Below are 25350 nucleotides of genomic sequence, written 5' to 3'. Positions count from 1 at the left end.
GAGGATATCTGTGGATGAAGGGATGATGAGTAGAGGGGAGTGTCAATGAAAGTTGTACCTGCACCCATTCTACTCCCCACTACCTCTGTGGAGAACAGAGCTGTGAGAAATGACAACAGAAGATCCGAGGAAACGAGATGTTGTGCAAGTTAATGTGCATCACAAGAGAGTCTTCATCATGAAAGAATGTAATAAAGAAGCATACCAGTATTGCAATAGTCTTCTCTTGGACCCTGTTCAACCACTGAGGACTTCTGTATGAGTGAGCAGATATCTGGCAAAGCTATTTATTAGAATGGTTCAGTGAAGTTGAAGACAGCTGTATTGTGTGGTTTAATAACATGATAAGGTGCTTGAGGCAAATCCTCTGAAGGTAACACTCCAATACAGACCAGTGGTTCACCAGTGATGTAATGCAAAGTCAATTATGATGTTTTTCTGCTGTATTACCTTACAATAAGCCACCCATCAGTCATGGGGCAATCTAAAACCAAAATTGATATTCCCCTCCTTTCAAAAGGGAAAGGCATACAGGAGTAGGGCCTATAATGAAATATGCACACATATAATTTTTTTTTTTCTGTTTACACATGTGTGTACTTGTGATTCTGAAGCGACATAATCCCTGTAGATGTCGGCACAAATGCCGTTAGTATTGTCCATAGTGCAAATTTTTTTTTTCTGCATTTGGAAGAAATTAAAGGAATGTACGGATGATCAGAGAAATCTAAGGATTGAATATTTGTTTTTGCATTGTTATATGTATCAGTAATGATAAAATGTACTGGAAATTCTTCTGTACAGCCTTCAGAAAAGAGGGAAGATGAAAGATATTACCCTGAAATATATGTGTGAAGTTAAACAGATCTTCTTTTTTGTATTATCTATATTGTACTTAATGTAGATGATGGTTAGGCCTTCTGCGTGCTGCAGTAGAACCTGGGCTTCACTAGTTTTTAGTTGTTGTTGTTTTTTTTTCTAATCACGCTACTTTACTCCATGAACTCAGTCTTCTGATTTCCACTTCATCTCAATCAAAACATACATACTCACTCATTCACAAACTTGTAGCAAATCATAATGGTCCATTTGGATTGATGACCTTTCTTTATTGATTCCAGTGATTGACAGTGAGCATGTCTTCATTTAGTTTAATCATTTCCATCACCAAAAATGATACTGTTTGACTTTCTTACCACATCAAACAGACGAAGAAATTACTTTGTACAGTACATTACAGCCATAGTGTAGTAAGGAGTATAATCCGACCAAAAGTACAAGTATGTAGAAGTGGGAGTACAAGGAGGTTGAAATATTGCCTGCTTCTTCTGGGTTCTACAGCATACCTGCTCCTCTCAGCAGCTCTCTGCTGTGTCTACCTTCCACTACCGTGCACTGCAGCAGTATGTGTTTCTAAATCAGAACGAAAGGTGGTGCTACTCATGATACATTGTATATCTGAAGTAACACTTGATATGAATTCAGTATACCCTGACAGTGAGTACACAGATGAGACTAAAAAAACCAAAGTAAACAGCCTTCTGGTATCTGATAATGGACAAGGTGTCTCTCCTTTTAAATATTTTATGACATGGAAGCATTGCAGAATCATTGAATCACATATACATGTATATATACACCAAGAGTTTTGCCAAATACAATCATTGGAAAATAAATATCATTGGCAAATAGAACATATTTTATTGAAACTGCATACCCTTTCTTTATTGCAGAGTCCATTGGAACACAGAGATAAGTTATACAATGTATGTAACAAACCACTGTAATGTACTACAAATCTGTATTTTGGATGAAATTGTTTTAAAAGGTCACATGGGCAAGCAGTTGCACAGCAAACACACATGCACTTTCTAGAAATATCCATTGCCACGCAGTGGAAGTGTATCCCCCTGGTTGTCAAACTTTTGGGGTTAGAGTAGACTATGATGAACATGCATACGAAAAAGAGGGGTAGCAAACATTCAAGTGTGTACAGTTGAGCATATGTACAACTTGTCGTACTCTCCGCTAATTCGATACCGCTAAATCAGGTACTCCGTGCAATTGACTTACGAACTGATAAGCAGTTTCTGATGCATGTTTTATTTACCAGATAATTGGGTAGGCATTCTGGATAAATGGGTAGAAATTTTCCAGATTAGCCTGATCTATTTCCATAGTTTCCCACAGAAAGCTTATAGAATTTGTGTAAATACAAGTACAAATTTTGAAGAAACTTTGAGGTGATGATAGCGAGCTTGGGTTTATGTTTTAACATGAAATACTGTGCTATGTATGATAGATTTAATGCAGTGTATGATTGATTCGCCATATCACTGGTACAAATAGATGCATTATGCGGTGTACAAAACGCACCAGCACCACATACAACACATTCACACACACACACACGCACACAAACAAAGTGACACATTGATCACTATACTTGTGCCTACAATGTATGATGAGCTATGGATAGCTCTCGATAAAAACGGAATAAACTAACTTCATCGAGACTCAATCTTTCTTCAGGCTGTTAATTGAAAAAAATTACTTACGCCAGAAACACATGGGGACAAGGCAAAATTTGTTGCAGCATTTGGCTGCATATGCATTTAAGAATCTAGTTTCAAATGACAGATGTTCAGAAGTGTGCATGTGGCTTGATGAAGATTGTTTGCAAAATTCTTCTGCAGACACTATAAAGGCTGTTGTTTGACTTCAGATGAGCTGTGGCTGTAATGGGCCAGTCACAAATCAGTTGCGATACGTCGGCGATGGGTAAAACCCGGGAAATTTTAACAAAATCTTGAGACAGATCTCACGATTTTGCACCCGTCGGAGGCGCTCTCCGCACGCCTGCGGCTTGTCGCAGATTTTTTAGGCATCGCCACACCCGTCGCGGTCCCTAACTTTGAACGTAAAATTGCAAGATTGCTCGCAAGATTTTTCACCCATTTTTGGCATCCCAGACACAATATCCGATGACCTACGATGCCCTCCGATTAATCGGAGGCGTCCTCCGAATAATCTGAGACTAGTCGCAAGATTCTGTGTGGGATTGGAAATTCAGGTTGAGATTCAATGTCTGCGAGTAGTCTCCGGCGCCCTCCGACTGAATCGGAGGCGCCCTGCGACGATTCGTACGCTTTCTGTGATCGTCTCCGACGATTCGTACGGTGGAATCGTAGTAAATCGCCGTGTATATAAGGGCGCCTCCGACCGGATCGCTAAAAGTTTGAGACGCTCTTGCTACAGATGACCGAGGTCAGAAAACCCTCCTTTTCCCCCACATATACCCAGGGGGAAAAAATTAAAAGAAAAGACGATCGCAGATATCGTCTCCGATCGCCTCCGATGCAATCGGAGGCGATTGGAGGCTAATCCCACGATTTTTCGACAAAACCGGGTCAAAATCCTTGAAAAAATCTCAGACAATGTGACTGCTCCACTTTTATTAGGATTATTGCTAGGATTGTTCAAGGATTCTTTATTTTCTACGACGACCCCCGGCCAAAACTAATCCCTGACAGATCGCCGACATTGTGACTGGGCCATAAGTGACATACTGTGCTGTGTGTATGTGATGCAGAGAGGGGTGTGACTAGTACATGTATGATGCTGCGCCACACATTACCCAATTAAGCAGAGAGTACTGTACAAGTTAGCAACCTAAATATGACCTCTGGCCCTGTTAAAGACAAGGAAGCATCATCAAAAATGCCGAGTCTAGATTTGAAACCGTAATACACCAAGTACAAAATTTCAACAATATCTGTCACTTAATGCCACCTGCACGGTGCACACAAGACAACTACAGTACCAATACATGTATTTAACCTTTGATCCTACGAAAGGCAGTTTCGACCTATTAAAAGGCAGGGCATTGGGGATAGCATAACCACAATTAGTACAGGTCAAGATTTGACAATGATAAACCTCTAGACCAAACTTAAATGACATTTTTTTTTTTTTTAATGACACACTTCCATACTGAATTCAAATAAAATCCATAAAGAGACATCATGGCCAGCATCGCAGACACATACATGATGCAGTAGCATAACACTGCTCAATCCAAAATATTCTCCGATGTAGTTATCAACCTATGTGAGCATAGATCAAGAGTAGAGAGGAAATGTGTAACAGAAAATCTAAGAATTTTTGCACTTCTCTGAGCCAGAACAGCAGGTGGTTGCAGTCATGATTTTTTGACTGATGATTTTTTCCAAATACAAATTATCGATTTGATCAAACACAAACAAATTAGCGTAGTGTACACAGTATGTACACTGCTACATGATGTAAGATTTCATCTACTCCTACTCAGTACAGTGTATTAATATTGATGTCACTATGTTTGGTTATTCATTTTTAATTTAGTTTTTTGCACAAAGATTTGTCCTCATTTTACACACTGTACATGTACAATTTGTACATGTGTGTCAAAAATTAGGCAATAGAAAACAGGACCATCAAACTGTGAAGATATCTTTCCTCTGCGTACCCAAATTGAGAGAGTTCTTGTCTTGTTGATATATCAGCATGCTATCACTTTCTTTTACTGCTGATTTGATAAATGCTTGTTTGCGACATGCCACAAATCTCACATTCTCTGTAGTAAAACAGTGCATTCTCTGTAGTAAAACAGTGCTCTCCAGAATTGCAGGAGATTATGTCAATAATGCTCACTGCTTTTATGTCAGTCATCTAAGTCCTTCAAACTTATCTCTGGCAGATGTATTTTTGGTATTTTGCAAGCAAACACAATGGGAGTGATGCAATGTTTAAATATTTTACCAGCTAATGTGGTAACCACTACATCAGATCATATTAAGTTGTACATTTTCCTATCAGCAACTCACTTCACATCTGCTCCACTGCACAGCTTATGCAATATAAACTTTCACTGTACTTCTGTAATACAATCAGAAAGGTCCCACCTCCCCGATACAATTCAATGATTTAGCAGTCACATGATCTTCACAATGCATGATAAACTATACTGGCTTGTAAGGTGTCCAGTATTTCCAGTCAGTCTATTCATATTGAATTCGTGAAGTTCATACTCGTATTACATGGGAAACTACTCTGAATATGATGCAAGAGAGGCTTTTCATCATCTTTCCGGCTTGAAGCTGTTGGAGACTTCTCTTGGTTCCAGCCCTTGCAATTCACGGAAGCGTCGTTGCTTAATCAGCATTTTTGCTCTGTTGTATCTGCAGTATGTACTAGAGAGAAGAGATAGGGAGCGTAACTCATTGGTGTAAGGATTTACATTTAATTTGAAGATGTGGCACATGACTTGAGTTTAAATAGGTATCGTCTGCCTTTGAATACATTGTACTTTCCATGAAATTTCTAAATTATGTAAATTTTATATATAAAGAATTCTCTAACTTGTTCAGACCCTCAAACTAACCCTAATGTTAGACCCTTAAAAACTCAAGCAAACAAAGATAGCTACATTGCATAACAGAAAATAAATTTAAAAATAATTTCAGGGAAGAATGGTTGCTTTCATCTTTCTAAGACTTGAAATCTGACAATACCTACACACTACCTGCAACAACAACAACAAAATGACATGATAAATGTCACTACAGACAGAATCATGATTTGTTTTTTTTTTCATGATTGCAAGCTGAAAGTTGCCAGTTCAAGAACTGACTCCCAAAAGATCAGGTATTGCTAGCCCCTTCATAATTGGTTAGAGCACCACCTGGGAGGATATGCCCTTCACATTGAATCATCATACATATGTAATTCTTCTTTGTGAACAGTAACTGTCACCAAAGACATGTCCTCTGCACTGTACTACTGGCACATGTAAAGCCACACTGTGTACCATCTGTGGCAGTCTAATCGTTATACACCATCACATTGAGGCAAGCTACAGTCAACCTTGCCTAGGTCAAATCTACTTGGACTGAAAAATAGCTTTGACTTAGAGAAAAAGTGACTTATGAGGGGTTGAAGTCAATAGAATACAAAGAGAAGAGGACTTGAAAAGACCTTTGACTCAAGTGAGGGTAGACTTAAAGCAAGGCTGACTGTAATTTGTTGAAGGGTGATTGCACATTACAGATATTCCAAGACTTACAATGAGCCAAGAGTGACTGCAACCAAGGAAAAGACTCCCATGTCTGCTGACCTTTTCACTCGACCTGGAGAAATATGAATACGATGTTGATTTTAGAATGAGACTTATACACTAATTTACCTCAATTTTAAAAAGGATTGAACAATAATTAACATGTTTAATTGCTTTGCAATAGACACATCTAATTGTAATGCACAAGATCAGGAAAGCTGTTTCTGTTTTACATCAAATTCACAATATCTATTCAGTCTGCAATGCAAATTTTGGTACTGCACTTCAGGACACAGTGGCAATCCCATAAAATGGCCAAAACATTTGAAACAGTTCTAGTTATACAAAGAACAGGAAGAAATCTACTTATATTACCAAAGACTTGGTTACCAGAACAATGAAGCTTACTTGTGAGAAGAAATGTTGCTAAACCAACTCCCAGACCTCCACCGATGCCATACAGGAATGCCGTCCTCATGCATGGTGTCTCCTGGATCTGCTCCTTGACCTGCGACACGAATGGCTTCTGAAAAAAAAAAAGAGAAGGAAAATCACCAAATGACTAATGACACAGGCATCAACATTTCATCTAGAAATTATGAAGATCTATATTTAATATCCCAATCAATTCCAAAACTACGTGAATAATATTATGAAGTATAATTAGAATTCTATTAATAACGATGAAGTACAAGATGAAGAGGGTCCCGCCCAACGCGTTGTGGGTTCATAACATATTGTTTGATAACCCGGGGGGCTCCCTCTCTCTCTTCTCGTCACAGAAACTGTCAACTCATTTGCCATACTACCTGCTGTCGCAACTTCCATGACGTAACTCATTAACTGTCTGGCTTCATGCCTGTAAGATATATGAGGATGACTGATCCAGATGAATGATTGTTGATAGGTTTTCTGCTCTGTGCAATGTTAGTGGAGACGGACGTTGAGTGATCGTGTGAATGTTTGGACACTGCCTCGGATACTTTGAAAAGATGTCGAATAGTAGGAATACCCGCTATTTATAGGGACTGGGGTGCCAAACTCATTATCATAACAAAACACTTTGAATTTCCTTGGTGTGATCTCTCTGCCAAACCACGCAGGAATATGCTAACCCTCTGAAAGCTTGTACGAAGTGTTATGTCATAGAATTACTTCAGGACCAGTGGAACTTTTTTTCACAACACAGAGGAATATATTGGGTGTAAAAAGTGGTACCCACAGAAAAAATAGAAGGAACCAGAGTGATTCTTTTCTGGTCAGCTGATGAAACCTTAAGTGTGAGCACGGGCAAGGCCTGGTTTTCTTTTTCTTTTTTTTTTTATTTTGCTTGTCAGCTGAAGAAAACCCAGAAGTGGCAGCAGAACTTGCGCTGAAGGCCCTTTTTTTTCTCTCCTGGCTTGTTAGCTGATGAAACCGGGAGCAGAAGTTGTGATGAAGGCCTTTTTTTTTTTTTTTTTTAGCTTGTTAGCTGATGAAACCTGGAAGTATAAAGTAGCTAAACCTAATTAAATTTACTTATGAAATAACTCTATCAAAGGTCCCTTTAGAAACTATTTTACATGGAGGGCAGGGGTCCTACAATACTGTGCCTGTGGCCATGATTGGATGATGCAATTTATTTAGCGACAGATTCTAGGAGTAGGTAGGAGCCCTAAATAGACTGGGTCTATTTAATGTTAGTATGAATAAGCTCACGATGGGGAGCCTGAACGCGAAGATTGTATCATATTTGGAACATCTCACCATATTCTCAGTCATCTACAAATGTCATTCATAAATATGGCATGTGTAAAGAGGTGTAATGTAAAGCCAATATTGCAATAATACTCATCAGTAAGCAGAAACAACCAATACAATAGGGCCTACTAAGCTACGGCTGCTATTATATAGACAGAAAGATCCGTCTGTCCGGAGGACTCTTTTATATTTGCCGTTAACGCTGTCCTCCGTATACGGACAGGATCCGTGAAGCCAGACGCAGTCTCCGCGAACATTCCCCGACGGACAGATACAGACCGATCTTTCGGTCAACGGCTGCTATTGCATATTGCCTTCGTTACTGAGAACTGAGTAGACTAGTACTAGTTCTAGTAGAACATTAACCCCGGCGCGGGGCGCTGTAACATAGTAACCCTTTACGGTACGTATTGGGGTCGCTGCTGCGGTTAGTAGAACATGTATTAAATTAGGCAGCATTAAATTACAACTAACTACACGTACGATGTAGGCCTACTACTGTACTAGCTAACAATAAAGTCCGTATATGGGACTAACAGATAGTAATTTGCACAGGCACCTCACGGGGAGGGGATGGGCCGAGCTTGTGTATTTTTGTGATATTTACAACGCAGTCGAAATGTTTACATGTAAAAGCTATTTCAGCGGCCATTGTCAAGGCTTTCGGAATCAACAGTCATTAATTTTCATATTTACCTTACTACTGTCGTCGGAGTCCATGTCTGTCTCACCATCTAACTGTTAGGATCTGTGATTACGCAAACTCTGGAGACTGGATGAGGTTACATAACCTCTGCTGCTGCGGCGGCGGACAGCTTCCCATGCGGGCCCGCCGGGCATATGTGCAGGGTAGCGCAGCGCAGCATGCAGGCGCTTCGCTTCCAGTCAGTGTACGTGTACGTGTACCGATACAGTCCACGTTGCGTCATGTCCACATAGGTTGGCCTATCCTACCTAGCCTAGGGTCACGTTTGTGCTGGTTGGATTTGATCTGATTGTGCTGTTGCTCCCTTCATCTGCCACTTACTGCAAGCAAGGATAAAGGATAGGCATTAAGCCGTTGCTCGACCAGCACTTGCACTGGACAGAACAGAGAAAGACTGAACACTGATCGGGCGGGGTTTGCAGAATCTAGGGAGGCCTACTCGTGCACACACGTAATCGTGTACAGCCTGTACACGCCACCATCCCCCGCGGCCCGGCCCCACACAGCTCAGCTCAGGCAGTACAGTACAGCTCTTACAGGAGAGGATACCGGTTAGTGAGCTCGAGCTCGAATAAGAATCTATGAATTACCGGTATAGAAAGTATACATTTACCTGAATAACATACCTGGTTCTTCTTCTTCTTCTTTGGTGTATTAATTATCGTAAGATTAGTAAGATTTTATTCGACTCTTCCGACCCCATTCCGGGGTATGAGAGTACAACACATATAAATACAAGATATCATATGGTTATAAACAATATCAAAGAATACATGTTTGTGATATATGTATATAAAATAGTATACCTACTGAACATAGCTATTCGTACTTCTACTTGAGTGGGGCAGTGCGAGTGCAGTGCAGTGCCGAGATCAGATGAAAAGTGCAAGTAAAATAAAAATGATCACACTGCACTGTCACTGAGCTGACACTACAGATGACAGGAGAGGCTTACCGGTATAAACAAAGTCTCATTTTGTGCACCCCCTGTTTGAAGATCTCTAGGGAGGTGCCTATTGATTTCTACTTGATGGTATTAACAGTGTAGAGTTTCGTGCATAGTCCCGGAAACCCGCTCAAGAGGCCGAGGCCTGCTCCCCGTACGAGCACTGCCCTGCCTCACGAGGCCTGCCGAGAGCCTCATGAGGCCTCCCGGGGGAGAGCCTCAAGGGGCTCCTTATTCACTTTTTATTCATCTCACATCTGACATATAAATAGTCACAAATTTGCTCGGTGATTTTTTGTTACACAAAAAATAAAAGCATGCGAATATTTTTACTTGCCATACGTTCCTGTGCGTGATGTCTTGATTCCACGAATTAAAAACGAGCGAAACTCTTCTGACCCGGCCTAGCGCGAAAAATTAGTCGCGCGAAAATATCCACTTTTACAGTATGGTATTTGTTTAATTACTGCTGGATTATACAACCAATATTCTGACCAAATGTGATACACAGTCTTAGCCTAGCACATCTTCTGCAATGTAACTTTGTGTAGGCCCGTTGAATTGTATGGAACAGGATTCAAATTAAATGCCACGTTCAGACTCCTGGGTCATTTGAGCTTTACATATTATGAGAACACTGTAGTGAGGTTGTATGGGTGGGTGCTGGGTGTGTACATGTACAGTATGTGAGATTTTTAAAGGATACATAGTGACTCCTTATGTAATGCAGTCAGACTTAGAATTTTATTAACTTTGGTAATTTACCAGATTTGATAAATTTGGTAACTTGGTAATTTGTCAGAGGAAAGTGTATTATGTTGTTGTTTTCGTTATGGGATATTATTTTGTTTTGCTTCCTTTCCTTTTGAAATTTGAGTAAACGAATAAATTACACGTTTTCTGTCACTATCTGCGTAGATATGGCCTCAGTGTTCAAATACTCGAGCAAAGACTTCGTGTCTCACATCCCTCCTGAAGCAGAGAGTAGAGAAGAGCGGAGTACAGTGAGTATGCTCTCCAGTCATGCCAGTATAATTTATTTATTTATCTATTTATTTATCTATCTATTTATTTATTTCAACATATTTTGACAAGATAGCAAGATCAGCAGATGAGTGCTGTTTTACATCAAGGTCCTGTACAATCCAACTATATAAATATAAAATCATGTTACATAAATATAAGCATAAAAACCACTACAAACAAGCAATCAGAGTTGCAAGGAGCAAAACGTTTAGTTGAAATCAGTAGTAACCAGATCAATGTACGATATCACAAAACAATATGATAGAAAAGGATATATTAAAACAGCGAGTAAAATGATGCAAGATTATATACACAATCAAACCATTTAGTGTACAAAAGGAGTTTAAAAACTCTTCCAGTAAGAACTTAAATCAACTAGCCCACGATCATAAAAAGCAGAAAATATTCCCATGTAAAAATCTACACTGATAAATAAATTACTTGCAATCTGGCAGCCATGCCCATTCAATCTAAACAGTGAAATGCTTGTACCCATAACACACATTCAAGGACTCACGCACACATACATTGCACAAGGCAAGTTTGGGTAATACAGTGTGACCAAAAAAAAAAATAGTATGATACACATTATGTAAAAATAGGGCGTTGGATAAAATCAGTGAAAATACATTTTCTTATATAACAATTTAAAAGCTGATAATGACTTTGATTTCTTTAATCATTTGGTAGTGAGTTCCATACCTTTCCTCCTGCATATCTAAAGCAGCTTTTAAAACATTCTACATTCGGTTTAGGTGATACCACATTCAAAGAATCAGCTGCTCTTGTATTAAACCCATGCCTGTCAAAAATCATCTCAATATAATTGCACATTCGGGTGGGGGCAAGTCCATGGATGCATTTATACATGAGCGTTGACAAAAATAATTCCTTCTGTTTTCAAATGCTTGTAAATTCAAACCTTGATAATTTCATTCCCATTTGCAGTTTTGCAGTTTCGTAATCAAAATTTGATGTGATAATTCGTGCTGCCCTCTTTGTAATTGAGAAAGAAATTTCTATTTTTAACAGAGCAATTTCCCCAAACGGAGCATGAATAATCAATACACGGTTGAATAACTGCAGTATACAAAAGTTTAAGTGAATCTTTATCCAAAATTGACTAATTTTACGTAACAAATAATTTCGTAGAAATAGATTTGGCAAGATTTTGTATACGTGTGTGCATCCCACTGAAGATGGTCGTCTATTATAACACCCAAATACCTAAAATTATAAACCTGTTCAATCCTTTTCCATCAAGAAAAATGTTCAAACTTTTGGAGCACCCTGGACTTGATAAAATTACCTTGGTCTTATGTAAGTTAATACATAATCTGTTTCTCTTGTACCATCTATATATTGAATTCAAATCATTTTGCAACATTGATGTAACTCTATCAGTATCTTTATGCAAACAATAAATCACTACATCATCTGCGAATACATTACAGGAACATGAATATACAGATTCAGAAATATCATTACTAGACATGAGGAAAAGTGTAGCCCAAGTACACTCCCTTGTGGTACCCCTGTTGTGATACTTTTGGATGTTGAGAGATGGCCATGGCAAAAAACATTTTGACTCCTACCAGTTAAATAATCAGAAAACCATTTCAGTTGTTTGCCCTTTATGCCATAACATTCCAGCTTATGCAATAATAACGTATTTTCAATTGAATCAAAACACTGAGAAATATCAAGAAACATGCAGCAACTACTTCACGATCATTAAAAGATTCAACCAATCATCAACAGCTCGATGGAGACAAGTGTTAGTTGAGTGATGGGGCAAGAATGCAGCTTGATCTACGTTAATCAAATCATTTTGCTGCAGATTTGCCAATAACTGATCTTTAATCTGCTTTTCAAAAATTTTTGATACATGACAAGAGACAGAAATTGTCCTATAATTTGAAGGATCATTTTTACTTCCTTTACCCTTATATTCAAATAGGCGTCGTTTTAGCCCTTTTCCAATCAGTGAGAACAATTCCATCAGTCAAACTCTTATTATATATATAACATAAAGTGTTTCAGAAATAACAGGAGCAGCTATACATAACAATAATGCTGAGGGACTGTTCCTCTCAATCTATGGTTATCAAGGCCAGGAAAATAATTATTTTTAAAAATGCATGTATTTTGCCGGGACTCCATGAAGGAAAAGAAAATGAGATATGAATCCAACACTTTGATTTACTCTGTGCAAAAAAAACCCAACAAACTAATATTTTCCTTGTTTTCTTTAAAGAACAACAGTCTTTCAAAATACATTGTAAGTCTCTGAAGTTGGTACTAAAGACACAATATACATGTATATTATTCAAGTATGTATGTGGTGGCATCCTTACGGCAGCAATGTCTATAATTGAAATTAGATAATGTCAAATTTGCCAATGACTTCTCCATAAAAATACAGGCTTTTTCTGAGAAAAATGTGAATGTCGTAACCATACAGGAACTAAACTTTGCATGTGAAGATTTAAGCTTGGGTGGCTATACATTTACCATGAGGGTTATTTTTATTTTTATGGCAAACATCTAGAGTAATTACAGGAATTTGCTGTGCATGTTTGATCTGAATTCATTTTCTTTAGTTTGACAAAGAATTACTGTCAAGATGGGATGAAGCAGCAGAGAAAGGTTTCTTCCGGTACCTCCTTGGCAACCTCCCAACAAGGGTCATTGAAGGGTCACACGGTTTTGTTGCTCAGGTGAGTCCTTTAAGTTGTCATTAATTTAAACTGAAAACATAGAATACCAAGCACATTTTTTGGATGACACATCTACTGGTACTGGTTTTCCAGTGATGAACAGACTTCCTTTTAGCAGACTCGCAGTTAATTTGTCATCTTCAGTGTTATTTGAAACATTGATTACGTCCGTTTACTGTAAAACCAGAAATATCACGGCATGAAACTTTTGTGAATTGCAGCGAACAGCTTTTTTGCAGCATGACATTTCGTGAATTGCCGAACATGATGGTGTAGAGCATTCCATGCATTGAGTAGACAAAAATTTTCATGAGCATTTTGCTTTCGTGAATCTTGATTCCTTGCGTAATTTCTGAAAGTTTCATGCAGGCAAAAATTGTTAGTGTTACAGTAGATTTGCTCATGGATAAAAGTAGCCCATGGAGTGGTAAAGGCAGGTGAATATATGAGTTGTTGAAGTTAGAGAAAATACTTGATATATTTCTGTTCCCACTCTTCAACTGGGAGATTACTGTGAGTTGCACGTTAATGTGCCAATCTATTGGGCGTGATAAGCAACCCCAAATTGTGAAGTGATGCAATGTGCTTTATCCCACTCACACCAGATACTTGAGATACAAATATATATAGTATGTCAAATGGCTGTCTAGATGAGCTAATTGTGAAGCACAACAACTAACTGTAATCCCAGTCATGTGCCATCAGTCGGGCAGGATTGTGCCCACAGCTGCAAATTATGCACATTTTGATGCAGAAATACATTGTGTGGAGAGATCCTTGTATGCAATGACTGTAGAGTGCAGTGAAGGAGACACCAGTGTACAGGGCCGCAGGCAATGTATTGTGGTCTAGAAATATTCCAATTCTCTGCAGTGCCACATGTGCCGTCCAGTGCCTATCCCTTTCCCCATTCAACCGCTTCAGTGAGCCTGTTGATTCACCAAACTCCTGAACACCCATAAAGTTATTTTGCCTATTTTTTTAGTCATTCAGCTTACACCAGCTTTTGTCTGAAGCATCAATGGGTCATATTTTTTTTTATATTAAAGCAAGTTGTGGTATGTGGATTTTTATGCCTCCATTTTGTTGCCGTTGTCGTTGTTTTTGTCTGTTTTTGTCTCCATCCTTTGTATGCAGTATATGCTGAAAAGTCTGGTATGTTTGTTACTGGGTTTCACCAGCACATATGTTTGACCTTAACCATGAAAAAAAATAATCTCAGTCAGAAAAAACATGTAAAGGTTTATATTCTAAAATTTACAATAAGCTATATTCACATGAACAAACAGAGATCCAGAAGATAAGAGGATGTGAAGCTGATCCATAGCTGAGCGTATCTGTCAAGTCGACCATATTGATTATTTCCAACTAAACTAGCATTTTGAACTCATAACAGACAAAGCATCTATCTTATTCCATATTTCCATTGTATATGAAATTCATTGAAGAATGCTTCTGATATCAGATTGGGACTACCTTCAACTGTATGATTCGCATATCAGTAGTGACATGTGCGTTGGAAGTATTTCTTTGAATTTTCTGAAATGTATTTAGTGTTCTCACTTAAAAAAAGTTAAGCTTGCTTTTGCTCAAAATGCCATCCCAGTTGTAGACTAATGAATGCATGAACAAATGAAAGAACAGATTGTGGAAGTTTTGAGGACTTGGTGAGAGGGCTGTGACTTTCAAGATAGCTTTTACACCTGTATGACTATGAGGGAAATCTGAAGATTTGTTATGTTTCATTTCCAGTTAAATATCAAACGAGCCACTGATCGCCGAGTACCACAAGAAATCAAGAGTACCAAACAACCATTCAAACCTCAAGAATTCAACTTCAACAAGGTCAAACCACATGAAGTAAGTTGAAAAAAGGAAAACTCTCTTTTGTAATACTCACCATCTTGTACCTTTTTGGCTCACCTGAGCCAAAAAGTCTTCGTCCGGCGTGCGTCGTCCGGCGTGCGTAAACTTTTACATTGTCATCTAGCCTTCTTCTTGAGAACCCCTTGACTGATTTTCACCAAACTTGGCATGTAGCATCCCTAGGGGATAGGATCTCAATTTGTTCAAGTGGGCACCATACCCCACCGGGGGGGGGGGGGGGGGGGGGGGGGGGGGGGGGGGGGGGGGGGGGGCGGGGGGGGGGCAAACCCCCCAAAATTACGGAATCTTAAAAAATCTTCTCTAGAACCAGAAGTGATAGAGCTATTAAAGTTAATACTATGAATTACTACATTGATGACTGTAGTTTCAAGTTTGTTCATGACAGAATCAGGGGTGCCCCCTTGGGACCCAGGGGAGGGGTCCTAATGGGGCCCAAAGTGTACATTGTCATCTTTTTCTTCAAAATGCCATTATGAATTTTGACCAAAGTTGGCAGGTAGCATCCCTAGGGGGAAATAATCTCATTCCCATCAAATGGGCCCCATGCCCCACCTGGGGGGCCCCAAGGGGCCTAAATTTGGACCAAAATTGTAAATTTTCATCTTTTTCTTGAAAACCCTATCACTAATTTTCACCAAACTTGGCAGGTAGCATCCCTAAGGGGATAGAATCTTAATTCCATCAAATGGGCACCATGCCCCACCTGGGGGGCCCCAGGGGTCCCAGCCCCCCCCCCCCCCTTGTAAGGAATCTTTACAGATTTTCTCTAGAACCAGAAGTGATTGAGCTGAGTTAATACAATGAGTCAGTATATTGACAACTGTTGTTTCAAGTTTGTTCATGGGAGAATCAGGGGTACCCTCCCTCCCCCCCCCCTTTTGGGACCCAAGGAAGCGGGATGGGATGGGGGGTCCAAATGCAGGCCTAAATTTTCATTTTCTTACAGGAAACAACACAATGGATTTTCACCAAACTTTTCAAGTAGCATTCCCATAGGGATAAGATCTCAAAGTGTTTGAATGGGCACCATGCTTTCCTTGTTGGCCCCAGGGGGTCCAAACCTCCTAAATTAATGAATATTCAATAATATTTTTCTCTAGTTCTAATCGAAAGTGATAGGGCTTTAAGTATTTTTTCCCAAGCTGCATAATCCAACATTCTATAAAGTACAGTGTACTTGGCAGGTATTTTTACCAGAGTGATGGAATATGTAAATGGACACCATGCCCCCATTCTCAAAGCTACCCCCACCATAAGTTTCCAATGTTCTCAGGTAAGAGTCTGCAAGAATGCATGGAAGGTGAACTTGCGATACTCAGGTGAGCGCGTGACCCCCAGGTCTCTTGTTATGGTTTTTTAGCCTTCGGCTCAGGTGAGCTATTGCGATCGTCTGGTGTCCATCGTGCGTCGTCCGGCGTCTGGCGTCCGTCGTGCGTAAAGTTTTTACATTTTCATCTTCTTCTTGAAAACCCAAAGACCGATTTTTACCAAACTTGGCAGGTAGCATCCCTAGGGTGTTAGGATCTCAATTTGTTAAAATGGGCACCATGCCCCACCCAGGGGGCCCCCGGGGGGGGGGGGGGGGCCCAACCCCCCAAAATTAAGGTATCTTTAAAAATCTTCTTCTCTAGAACCAGAAGTGATAGAGCTAAGTCAATACTATGAGTTAGTACATTGATGACTGTAGTTTCAAGTTTGTGCATGGCGGAATCAGGGATGCCCCCCTTGGGACCCAGGGGAGGGAGTGGGGAGGGGTCCTAATGAGGCCTAAGTTGTACATTTTCATCTTCTTCTTGAGAACCCCATGACCCATTTTCACCAAACTTGACAGGTAGCATCCCTAGGGGCATAGGATCTCAATTTGTTCAAATGGGCACCATGTCCCACCTGGAGGGCCCCAAGGGGCCCAAACCTAAAAAATGAAGGAATCTTTAAAAATCTTCTCTAGAATCAGAAGTGATAGAGCTAAGTTAATACTATGAGTTAGTACATTAATGACTGTAGTTTCAAGTTTGTTCATAGCAGATCCAGGAGGTGGCCCCCTTGGGGGCAGGGGGAGGGGTGGAGAGGTCCAAATTGGGGCCTAAATTGTACATTTTCATCTTCTTCGTGAAAACCTCATGATGGATTTTCACCAAATGTCGCAGGTAGCATCCCTATCGGGTTAGGATCTCAATTTGTTAAAATGGGCACCATGCCTAAACCAGGGGGCCCCAGGGGGGCCCAATCCCCCCCCCCCCTCAAAAAAAAAAGAATCTTCTTCTCTAGAACCAGAAGCGATAGAGCTAAAATTGATACTATGAGTTAGGGGCGGGGGGGGGTCCAAATTTTGGCCCTAATTGTACATTTTCATCTTCTACTTGAGAATGCCTGGTCAAATTTTGGTAGAGCTGTGTGTAATTTAGATTAGTGCCTGCGTGAAAGGTGAACTTGCGATACTCAGGTGAGCGCAAGACCCCCGGGTCTCTTGTTTCCATCTCAGTTAAATTCATTTAAACATTTTTTATTTGTATTTGTATTTGTTCACATGGTGTAAAGGATTAAATGAATTCATTTCTCTTTTGATTGTTGAGTGACAGTTGAATCTCAGATATTGCATTTTAGAAGAATAACATTAGTTTTTGTTTTTTTTTCACAGATATGGCATCATGGCGAGAGGATGTGTTGCAACGAAATACATGCACTGAAAGCTTGTGAATTTAAAATTTGAACTGCAAGCACTGCTGTCACTGTTTGCTTATTGTAGAGGTTTTGTGTGTTTGCAGGGATGATTGTACATTAATCATATTTTCATTATAGGTCAAAGAAGTCCGGGATGCCTCTGTGGGTACTATACAAGTGTGTTAAGGTAAAATGTCTTAACTCTCATATAATGTCTGATGCACAGATTCTGATGGAATTGAGTCATGAAGGCAGTAATCCAACCTCTCTGCAAAATGGAATCTCCCACGAAGCCAATGGAACTCATACTGAAGGGGGCCAGTGCACTAACAATGATAGGGTAGAGAAGGTCCAGGTTATCATCAACATCAGTCCCCTTGAGTATGGTAATGTGCTTCTCGTCCCAAGACCAGAATTATGTCAACCACAGGTGAGATGAGTGTTCCTGGAGGAGATAATGTATTAATGGAGAAGGGGGAAGGGGTTTGTGTCATGAGAAATGATGGTCTGGTTATATGCCACATTTCAGCCCATATCTTTATCACATGTGGTTACAGGTATATATTATTGTTCAACATACATATATCATGGCTCGACACTATTTTTTTTTATTTGGTGGCCCGATGGGGCCACCAAAATCCTAAATTTCAAATTTTTGGTGGCCCAAGAGAAAAATTTGGTGTCCCGAAAAAAACAATAAAAAACATTAAAAGTCAAATATTTAAGTTTTATGATAGTAAGGATTAGAAGTTGGACATATCTACTCATAAATAAACTTCAACAAACTTGCAACACTCACTCTCAGGCACTCATTCAGTCCTTTTCATCCATCCTTTAAACAAATTTAACTGCTAATTTCCGGCGCAAAAAGTTACGAATTTACTGACATACTTTTCAAAAAAATTTGGTGGCCCGAGGCGGGCCACCAAATTTGCCCTTTTTTGAAATTTGGTGGCCTGACTTTCATTTTTGGTGGCCCCGGGCCACCTGGCCACCGTTAGTGTCGAGCCCTGCATATATTCCCACATAGTTTCTTAATTGGCCACCATAATGTATGTTGCATTCTCCTTCTTTTTGTCTGATGAGAAAATATACGGATAACAATCAAACTCTTTAATGAGTGCCAAATTAATGGAGGGAGGGGTGTATTGCAGTCAGGGAGGTAATGGAGAATATTGTCCTGCCTTTCATATATTACATTACCAATTAGTGTCTTTAAGTAGTGTGATGTATGTGCTGTGTGAAACTGTAAAATACATCCTTGCAGCCATTTGGACAAAATTTTGGACAAAATTGGACAAAGTTTGCATAGTATTATCTACATCTACTCACTGGCAGTTGTCAAAGGTAATCAGTGATAGAATAGTGAGATGCCATTTGAGATCAGTATTATAAACTATTTGAAGAAGAAATCAGAGATGGATAATTGTGTTTTTATATTCAGGAACTGTTTTGTTTTGTTTTCATTTTCTATCTGACAAGACGGCTGGATAGCCCATGTTCAGCTGCACAAGCAGTTTGAGTTGGGAGTCTTACCTTAGTATCATGTGATGTACAATCTATTATTAATCAGCAGTTGGTATAATGTATTTGCATGACTGTATTTTAACTTTCGTCTTGTAGATTGCTACACTTGAGATGATTCAAATTGGTGTGGAAACATTGTTGCTGAGTTCAAGCAGGTTTGTAAGATTGCATGTATTTATTTTTTCTTTGACTTGTAATGGCCAAACCAACGAATGCTTGCTTTATGTGTCATTGTACTGAAAAAGAAAAAAGAAGATAGATAGATAGAATTGGATTGGGCCTTAAATCTAATGGATAATGTAACAGTTTTGCTCTATCTGTAGCAATAGTGCAGGATTGTCTTTGTGAATACCGGCTGTTACGATTCAGCTCTTTACTTTGATACAATATTAAAGATTGAAGATAGATTTATGTCAGTATTTATATCATAAATTCCAATAGGTGGGTCTGTAGGTATCAGGGAGCTTTGTGGAATCCTTTGTTCAGAGTCTGAAATGCACCTGTGTTTGTGGTATTGGCATCAATGATGTCTGTGCATACATGTCTTTGTTCATGAATCAGATCTTACCGGATCGGCTACAACAGTCTCTGTGCCTTTGCATCAGTCAACCATCTGCACATGCATGCCTACTATGTTGACCATCGACTTCCCATTGAATACATGGTGAGTGTATTGGGATGCAGACCCGGCATTTTACAAACATTTGTTTTGGTGCAGATTAATTTGTAGGAATTGTAACTGTGTCATGTCAAAAAGAATAAACAGGTGGCCACTATTAAACAGACTGGAAAAAAAAAACACACACACACACTCCAGTGGATCAGCCATTTTTACATAGACATACAAAGGATAAAGCTATTGTGGGTGCTATCTGTCATTATTGCTTTCATTTCTTCTTCTTATTGTATGGCATAATTATGCATTGTTAGAGCAATAAGTCTAGACTGCCAAGCCATGGTAGGGCGTCATCTGTTGAGACTCTAATTCCCTCAAGGCCGCCTAGACAGCATCTGAAGGGGGCAGTCTTGCACAACATGCAGCACAGTCTGGTCAGAACAATCACAGTCACAGGCTGGGCTGTCTTTTAAGAGGTGGTAGGCTGTCCTGGCTTGGGTTGAGCGGATCCTATTAAGGGACACCCACTGCTTCCTTGAAAGATCAAAGCCAGTTGGTTTCAATGTGGGGTCCTTGATGAGGTCTTGGTGAGGAAATTCAGACCCTTCTCATAGTCTCTGTTAATCTTTGCATACGCTCTACTGGTAATCTCTCTGCAAAATAAGTCCATCTGTATTCTGAGGGAAAAACAACACAGATACTGAGTGTTTTACAAAGTAGAGGCTGAGACAATACTGGAATATCAAAAAACAACCAATTATTTACGGAAGGATGGTGGTAGAATAGAAAACTTGCACATAATTATGTATTTTTTTGTTTCAGTGTATGAGCTGAAAATTTTTGTTTCACTCCCAAAAAAAAATCACTCTTACTGACCTATTTAGGTGCAGACAAGTTAGGACATCCTACAGTACATTGATCACTCTGTCAGTTGGGGTGAGAATGTGAATTAAATGAGATTAACTACTTTATGAAAGTGCTGAAGAACGTAATCACCCATCCCTTTGCAACTTAATCTGCCATTTCAGGTCGTAACCTTTGCTTTGAAAGTTATGCATCAAAGCTCTTTACAATGTGAAACGAAGCCAACCCCATGGTCTCATTCATCGACTGAAGCGCATGGATCACATTGGTTTCCCATGAGACTAATGACAGCATATTATATACGTGTCCTGATTTTGATCTCAGTCTTGTTTTGAGAGGATGGGTCCTTGTTGTACTCCTGATGCATGAGACATAGTGTAGACCATATTTCCATAAGCTATCACAGTGCAGTAATGAATATATTGTCAAGAGAGGCTCTTTATCTCAAGTCCCTACACAGGCTCTCCCACACATTGTCAACTTGGAAAGCTTGTCATCAGTATGACAGTAATAACTGTGAAATGAATACTTCAAATGTCATCATCATGTAGCTTTAAGAGAAAGAGAAATTTGTTTGTTTGTTTATTTTGTTTTTTTTGTAGATTTTCTGTTCATGCCTAAACTAGTACTATATATGTAGGAAATTGGTTTTAACAAGAATGATCGAGAAACCTAAAGCTGTCTTTGTCTTGGTTTTACCAGCGTACCAGGGAAGTGATCGCCAACAGATTTCATGAGACTGTCGACTGGCCAGCTCAAAGCTTCATGTTGGCATTGACAAAGAAGAATTATAAATCTGTCATCAGGTTTGTGCTTTTATCACAGAAGTTACATGTATGCATGCACTCCCATTAAAATGACATGTTAGCCTGAAGAGTAGAGTATTTTTAGAACAAAAGGGGGAAAAAAATGTTGAGAGTGTATATGTGAAATTCGATGAATTCTTGTCAAGTATAAGGCATCGAATTGCCGTGTGAATATCATCCGTTGCTCTCCATCGTTCTTCCTTTGGAAACCTCAAAGTAACAGTTTTGATTATGCGCCTGTTACTTAACAGGTTCAACACCCCCAATTCTTTTTGTGCAGGAATGCAGCTCATGATTGCAATTTTTCTGCACTTTTAGTACTTATGTTCACTTGTATTGCTTGTAGGGCACTGCTAGAAGAATATTTTTTTTTTGTTATGTATTTGTTTGTTTTATATTCGTGCATGTAATTTGATACATCATGCAAGGGCTCGACAGGGCATGAGTCTAAGGATATGTGTAAGTGGATTGATGATGTTGAGTAATGTTATCATTAAGGTTCAGTTTTAAGCTTTATGCATATAATGGAGAGTAATATGTACTTCCATATAGTCCATGTTGTGACAAAACCCCTTGCCTGCTGTCCCGGGGCAACTAAACCCATTATTGGACTAGTAATAAATAAGCACTTGTCAAGTAGGAATGTGGGTGCCTTGGTCTATTTGGGACTAGTGCCAAAAGTCACAGACATATCTTTTGTAATGCCCAACGGAAACTCCATGAATTATATACATCTCTCCCTTTTCTTGACAGGGACTTGTTCGCCATGGTGAAGCTTCTCCAAGACAAAGACATTGCTCACAATATGTTCTTCAGCAGGGGGCTCACCCTTGGCCCAAACCCAGAAGAGGATGGTCAGACTGTTCGACTCTTACTCTGGCCACGGCTGTCCAGTTATGGTATGATGCATGTTTAGTATCCTTCCTTAAACTGAAGAAAGCATCAGCCACCATGTCATTATTTGTTACGCTGTAAAGTTGCCCATGCCCAATATCAGCTCAAACCACTGATGGGAATCATGAAGGAAAAGGAAGACTAAAAACAAAACAACGGAGCTTGACAATATTATGCAGTTTTATTTTGAGTACTCTTTTTTTTTTCTTTTTAATGCCCAGAGTATGATTCAGTCAGTTTATTTCACTCTGCTATCACCAGAACTGTAATTATCGATATGGCACATGTGTGGCAGTACTCTTTTTCAACATAACTTATCTGGATAAATCAGCATTTCAGTGTACATCCATACAAGGAGACCCATTTGTGAATAGATTTGGGAACTTATAATATGTACATCTCATTTGTGACTCTCTCTTATCCAGTGGAGTCAGAGGAGTCTTTGCATTGACCTTGCACACCCTCCCCCCTCCCCCCCAATTGAGCCACTGTTGTTATGCTTTGTTTGACTTGGACAAGTGGCTAGAGTGATACCACACAGCAACCATGGGACAAATCTGTAGACAAACACCAGGAATACTTCTGTCAAGTTCACAATACACCTCAATTTCAAAACCAAATCAACAACGAAGTAGCTTGTATAGGTGCGGTCAGAACTCGATGTATGGATTTTGTGATAATAATATGTGGACAGTCCAAGCAAGGAAAAGGGTTCTGAGGACACTTAATGAAGCAGACTGACTTCCAAGTACAACTGGATGTTTGTAGATGTTGTAAGAGGAGTGTCTGAAATTCTGTCATTTTTGGTCACGATGATCAATTTTGGTGACTCAGACTGTGATGATGAGGTAGGATGTGTTCCCATGACAACCAAAGATGCTACAAGGAATGTCACAGCCCTCTTTTCCTCCACAGGTGTGAAGGCCAGTGATGCATTCAATGGAGCTTGCTGTGAGCTAGGGGGTCATCTGCCGGTCAAAAGTGAGTAGCCAAGAACTCACTCCCATGCCTTTGTTAGTCTCTGTGGGGCTGCCAACTAGTGTGCTTTTACAAATTTTTGTATGTTTTTTTTCTTCATCAGAATTCAAAAATATGATTTTTTTTTTAATGAAGTGTGTTTGTTTAAGAGATTTGATTTAGTGTGTTTAGTATGTGTAATGTTTCTATTTGTAAACCAAAATATGAGATTTGCCTTCAAAATCCATACATTTATCTTTGTTTATTTTATTTGTTTGTTTATTTGTTTTGTTGTTATTGTTTTTTCATCAATGTGTTTTTTTATATGCACAGATTGGCAGCTCTGTCTCTAGACCCAGACCCATCCTTGTCACCCGTGTTGGCATGCTTACTATTTGTCAATAGATGTCATAGGTATCATAGGCCCTCCAAATTACTTTAAACTGCCCTCATATTCAAATAAAAAAAAACACACACTATGTAAAGACTATCTAAGGTCTGCTCCAGATGACCAAGTTACAAAAATTCAGCTTGTCTATTTCTGTCATAATGTTTGTCACAGTCAAGTCTTGTAGTGTCCTTTTCACATGATGGGAACCTTATGCTGGCATACAGCTACCAAACTAATCAACCACCTATGATTCTCTTCTCCTACATGTTAAATTAATTTGATGTCATCACAACAGATTGCTACATTAGAAAAAATGGAGGCTAGAAATGCATCAGGCCAGATTCACACATATTTGTGTCGTGTTTTCGCGCCATTAGGGGAAGAACGTTTCAACAGCCTGACGGAGAAGGAGTGCTGCAAGCTGCTCCAGAGTGATTCCCTGCAGGCAGAGGAGTATGAGAGGCTGAAAGCCGATATGAAGAATTTACTACAGCAGTGACGACATCCTGGATGCTCTCTCTATATCCCCTCCAACGGTGTCCTGCATTGAGGAGCGAGCTTCATTTCTTCTGTTGTGGACAAGTGGATGTGTTTTGGTATACCAGCTCTTTGCTGAATCTCATATCAGGGTCAGCATCTTTGCAGAGGCTTTCTAAGAATATATTTATATATTGTCCTATTGTCATGTACATCTTCTCTAAATATATAAATCATATGATGCTGAAATGACACATTATATATATGTGACTTCCCAACTCAAAACCTAGAAAAGGTAGGCCAAAATGAGTTTCCTCGTTTCTATGTAGTTTAAAAGAGTAAGCTGTAAGCTTTGAAATGATATATACCTTGTTAAAATTGGACCATCCTAACCCATTCAAAGAGTAGTTAAAATAAGAGCATGGCTGGACATGCAGTTTCATAGAAAAGGGAGACAAGAAGATTCAAAGATTAGGGTCACTCATGCATGCTGTGCAGAAGTATTAATTTCCCACTGAAACAGTGCCTGTCCCCATGAACATGGTCCAGATTTGAGGCAGTCAACCCAAGTGACATACAGTAGGACCTCGATTTTCTGGATTCTCTGTTCTCCGGATGTCGACTGGCTAATATTTTTTTTTCTTAATGTTTTGATATATTCTCAGTACCAAATCTCACTCAAAACAAACACCCATCCAACCGTTATCGTGCGAATACACGACAGGACATATTCCAATCATCGCAGCGGACTGTAACTTTTTAGTCAGTTCGTGAGACGATGTCAATGACTGGTGGCGCACTTGTCACTGGCACTGAGTGCACAGCAGTGGTTACAGTACAGTGCAGCAGTATTCAACGAGTCTCAATATTGATCTCATTGTTTGTCAGTATCTATCAAACAAATAATACATGAAGGGATTTTTTACTTGTGTTTCATTTTATTTCTCTGTCAAATTTCTGAAGTATAAAACATGACAATGCCTTATAGATAACATGATATTAGTAAACTGGTTGTAACATGTGTATACCCCTAGCATA

At 39.4% G+C, this 25350-nt stretch overlaps 2 protein-coding genes across 2 annotated transcripts; one reads left to right on the top strand and one right to left on the bottom strand.

Moving 5' to 3' along the window:
• Positions 1-241: 241 nt before the first annotated feature.
• On the top strand, positions 242-24334 carry LOC139726811 (GDP-D-glucose phosphorylase 1-like). The gene is made up of 11 exons (XM_071637802.1): positions 242-262; positions 10405-10490; positions 13116-13232; positions 14985-15092; positions 18007-18210; positions 19404-19462; positions 19869-19971; positions 21490-21593; positions 22347-22492; positions 23403-23468; positions 24213-24334. The coding sequence occupies exons 1-11, from the start codon at positions 259-261 to the stop codon at positions 24332-24334; spliced, it is 1119 nt and encodes a 372-aa protein (XP_071493903.1). The 5' UTR covers positions 242-258.
• On the bottom strand, positions 4882-8595 carry LOC139726829 (cytochrome c oxidase assembly protein COX20, mitochondrial-like). Its single transcript, XM_071637824.1, has 4 exons — positions 8531-8595; positions 6503-6620; positions 6104-6167; positions 4882-5231 (listed from the first exon to the last, which is right to left on the bottom strand). The coding sequence occupies exons 1-4, from the start codon at positions 8552-8554 to the stop codon at positions 5120-5122; spliced, it is 318 nt and encodes a 105-aa protein (XP_071493925.1). The 5' UTR covers positions 8555-8595; the 3' UTR covers positions 4882-5119.
• Positions 24335-25350: the final 1016 nt, after the last annotated feature.

The sequence above is a fragment of the Diadema antillarum genome, unplaced genomic scaffold (assembly GCF_040938485.1).
Source record: "Diadema antillarum isolate AM-2024a unplaced genomic scaffold, OU_Dant_1.0 seq00000100_RagTag, whole genome shotgun sequence".
Lineage (NCBI taxonomy): Eukaryota > Metazoa > Echinodermata > Echinoidea > Diadematoida > Diadematidae > Diadema > Diadema antillarum.
This window is presented reverse-complemented; position numbering and strand designations above follow the sequence as displayed.

Coding starts and splice junctions, on each gene's coding strand:
- LOC139726811 (XM_071637802.1), top strand. Junction 21,594..22,346: donor AATTATAAATCTGTCATCAG/GTTTGTGCTTTT, acceptor TTTTCTTGACAG/GGACTTGTTCGCCATGGTGA. Junction 23,469..24,212: donor GGGTCATCTGCCGGTCAAAA/GTGAGTAGCCAA, acceptor TCGCGCCATTAG/GGGAAGAACGTTTCAACAGC.
- LOC139726829 (XM_071637824.1), bottom strand. CDS start 8,554: ATGGACTCCGACGACAGTAGTAAG. Junction 6,168..6,502: donor AGCAACATTTCTTCTCACAA/GTAAGCTTCATT, acceptor ATATTTCTCCAG/GTCGAGTGAAAAGGTCAGCA. Junction 5,232..6,103: donor GCAGTCACTCTTGGCTCATT/GTAAGTCTTGGA, acceptor TCTTCTCTCTAG/TACATACTGCAGATACAACA.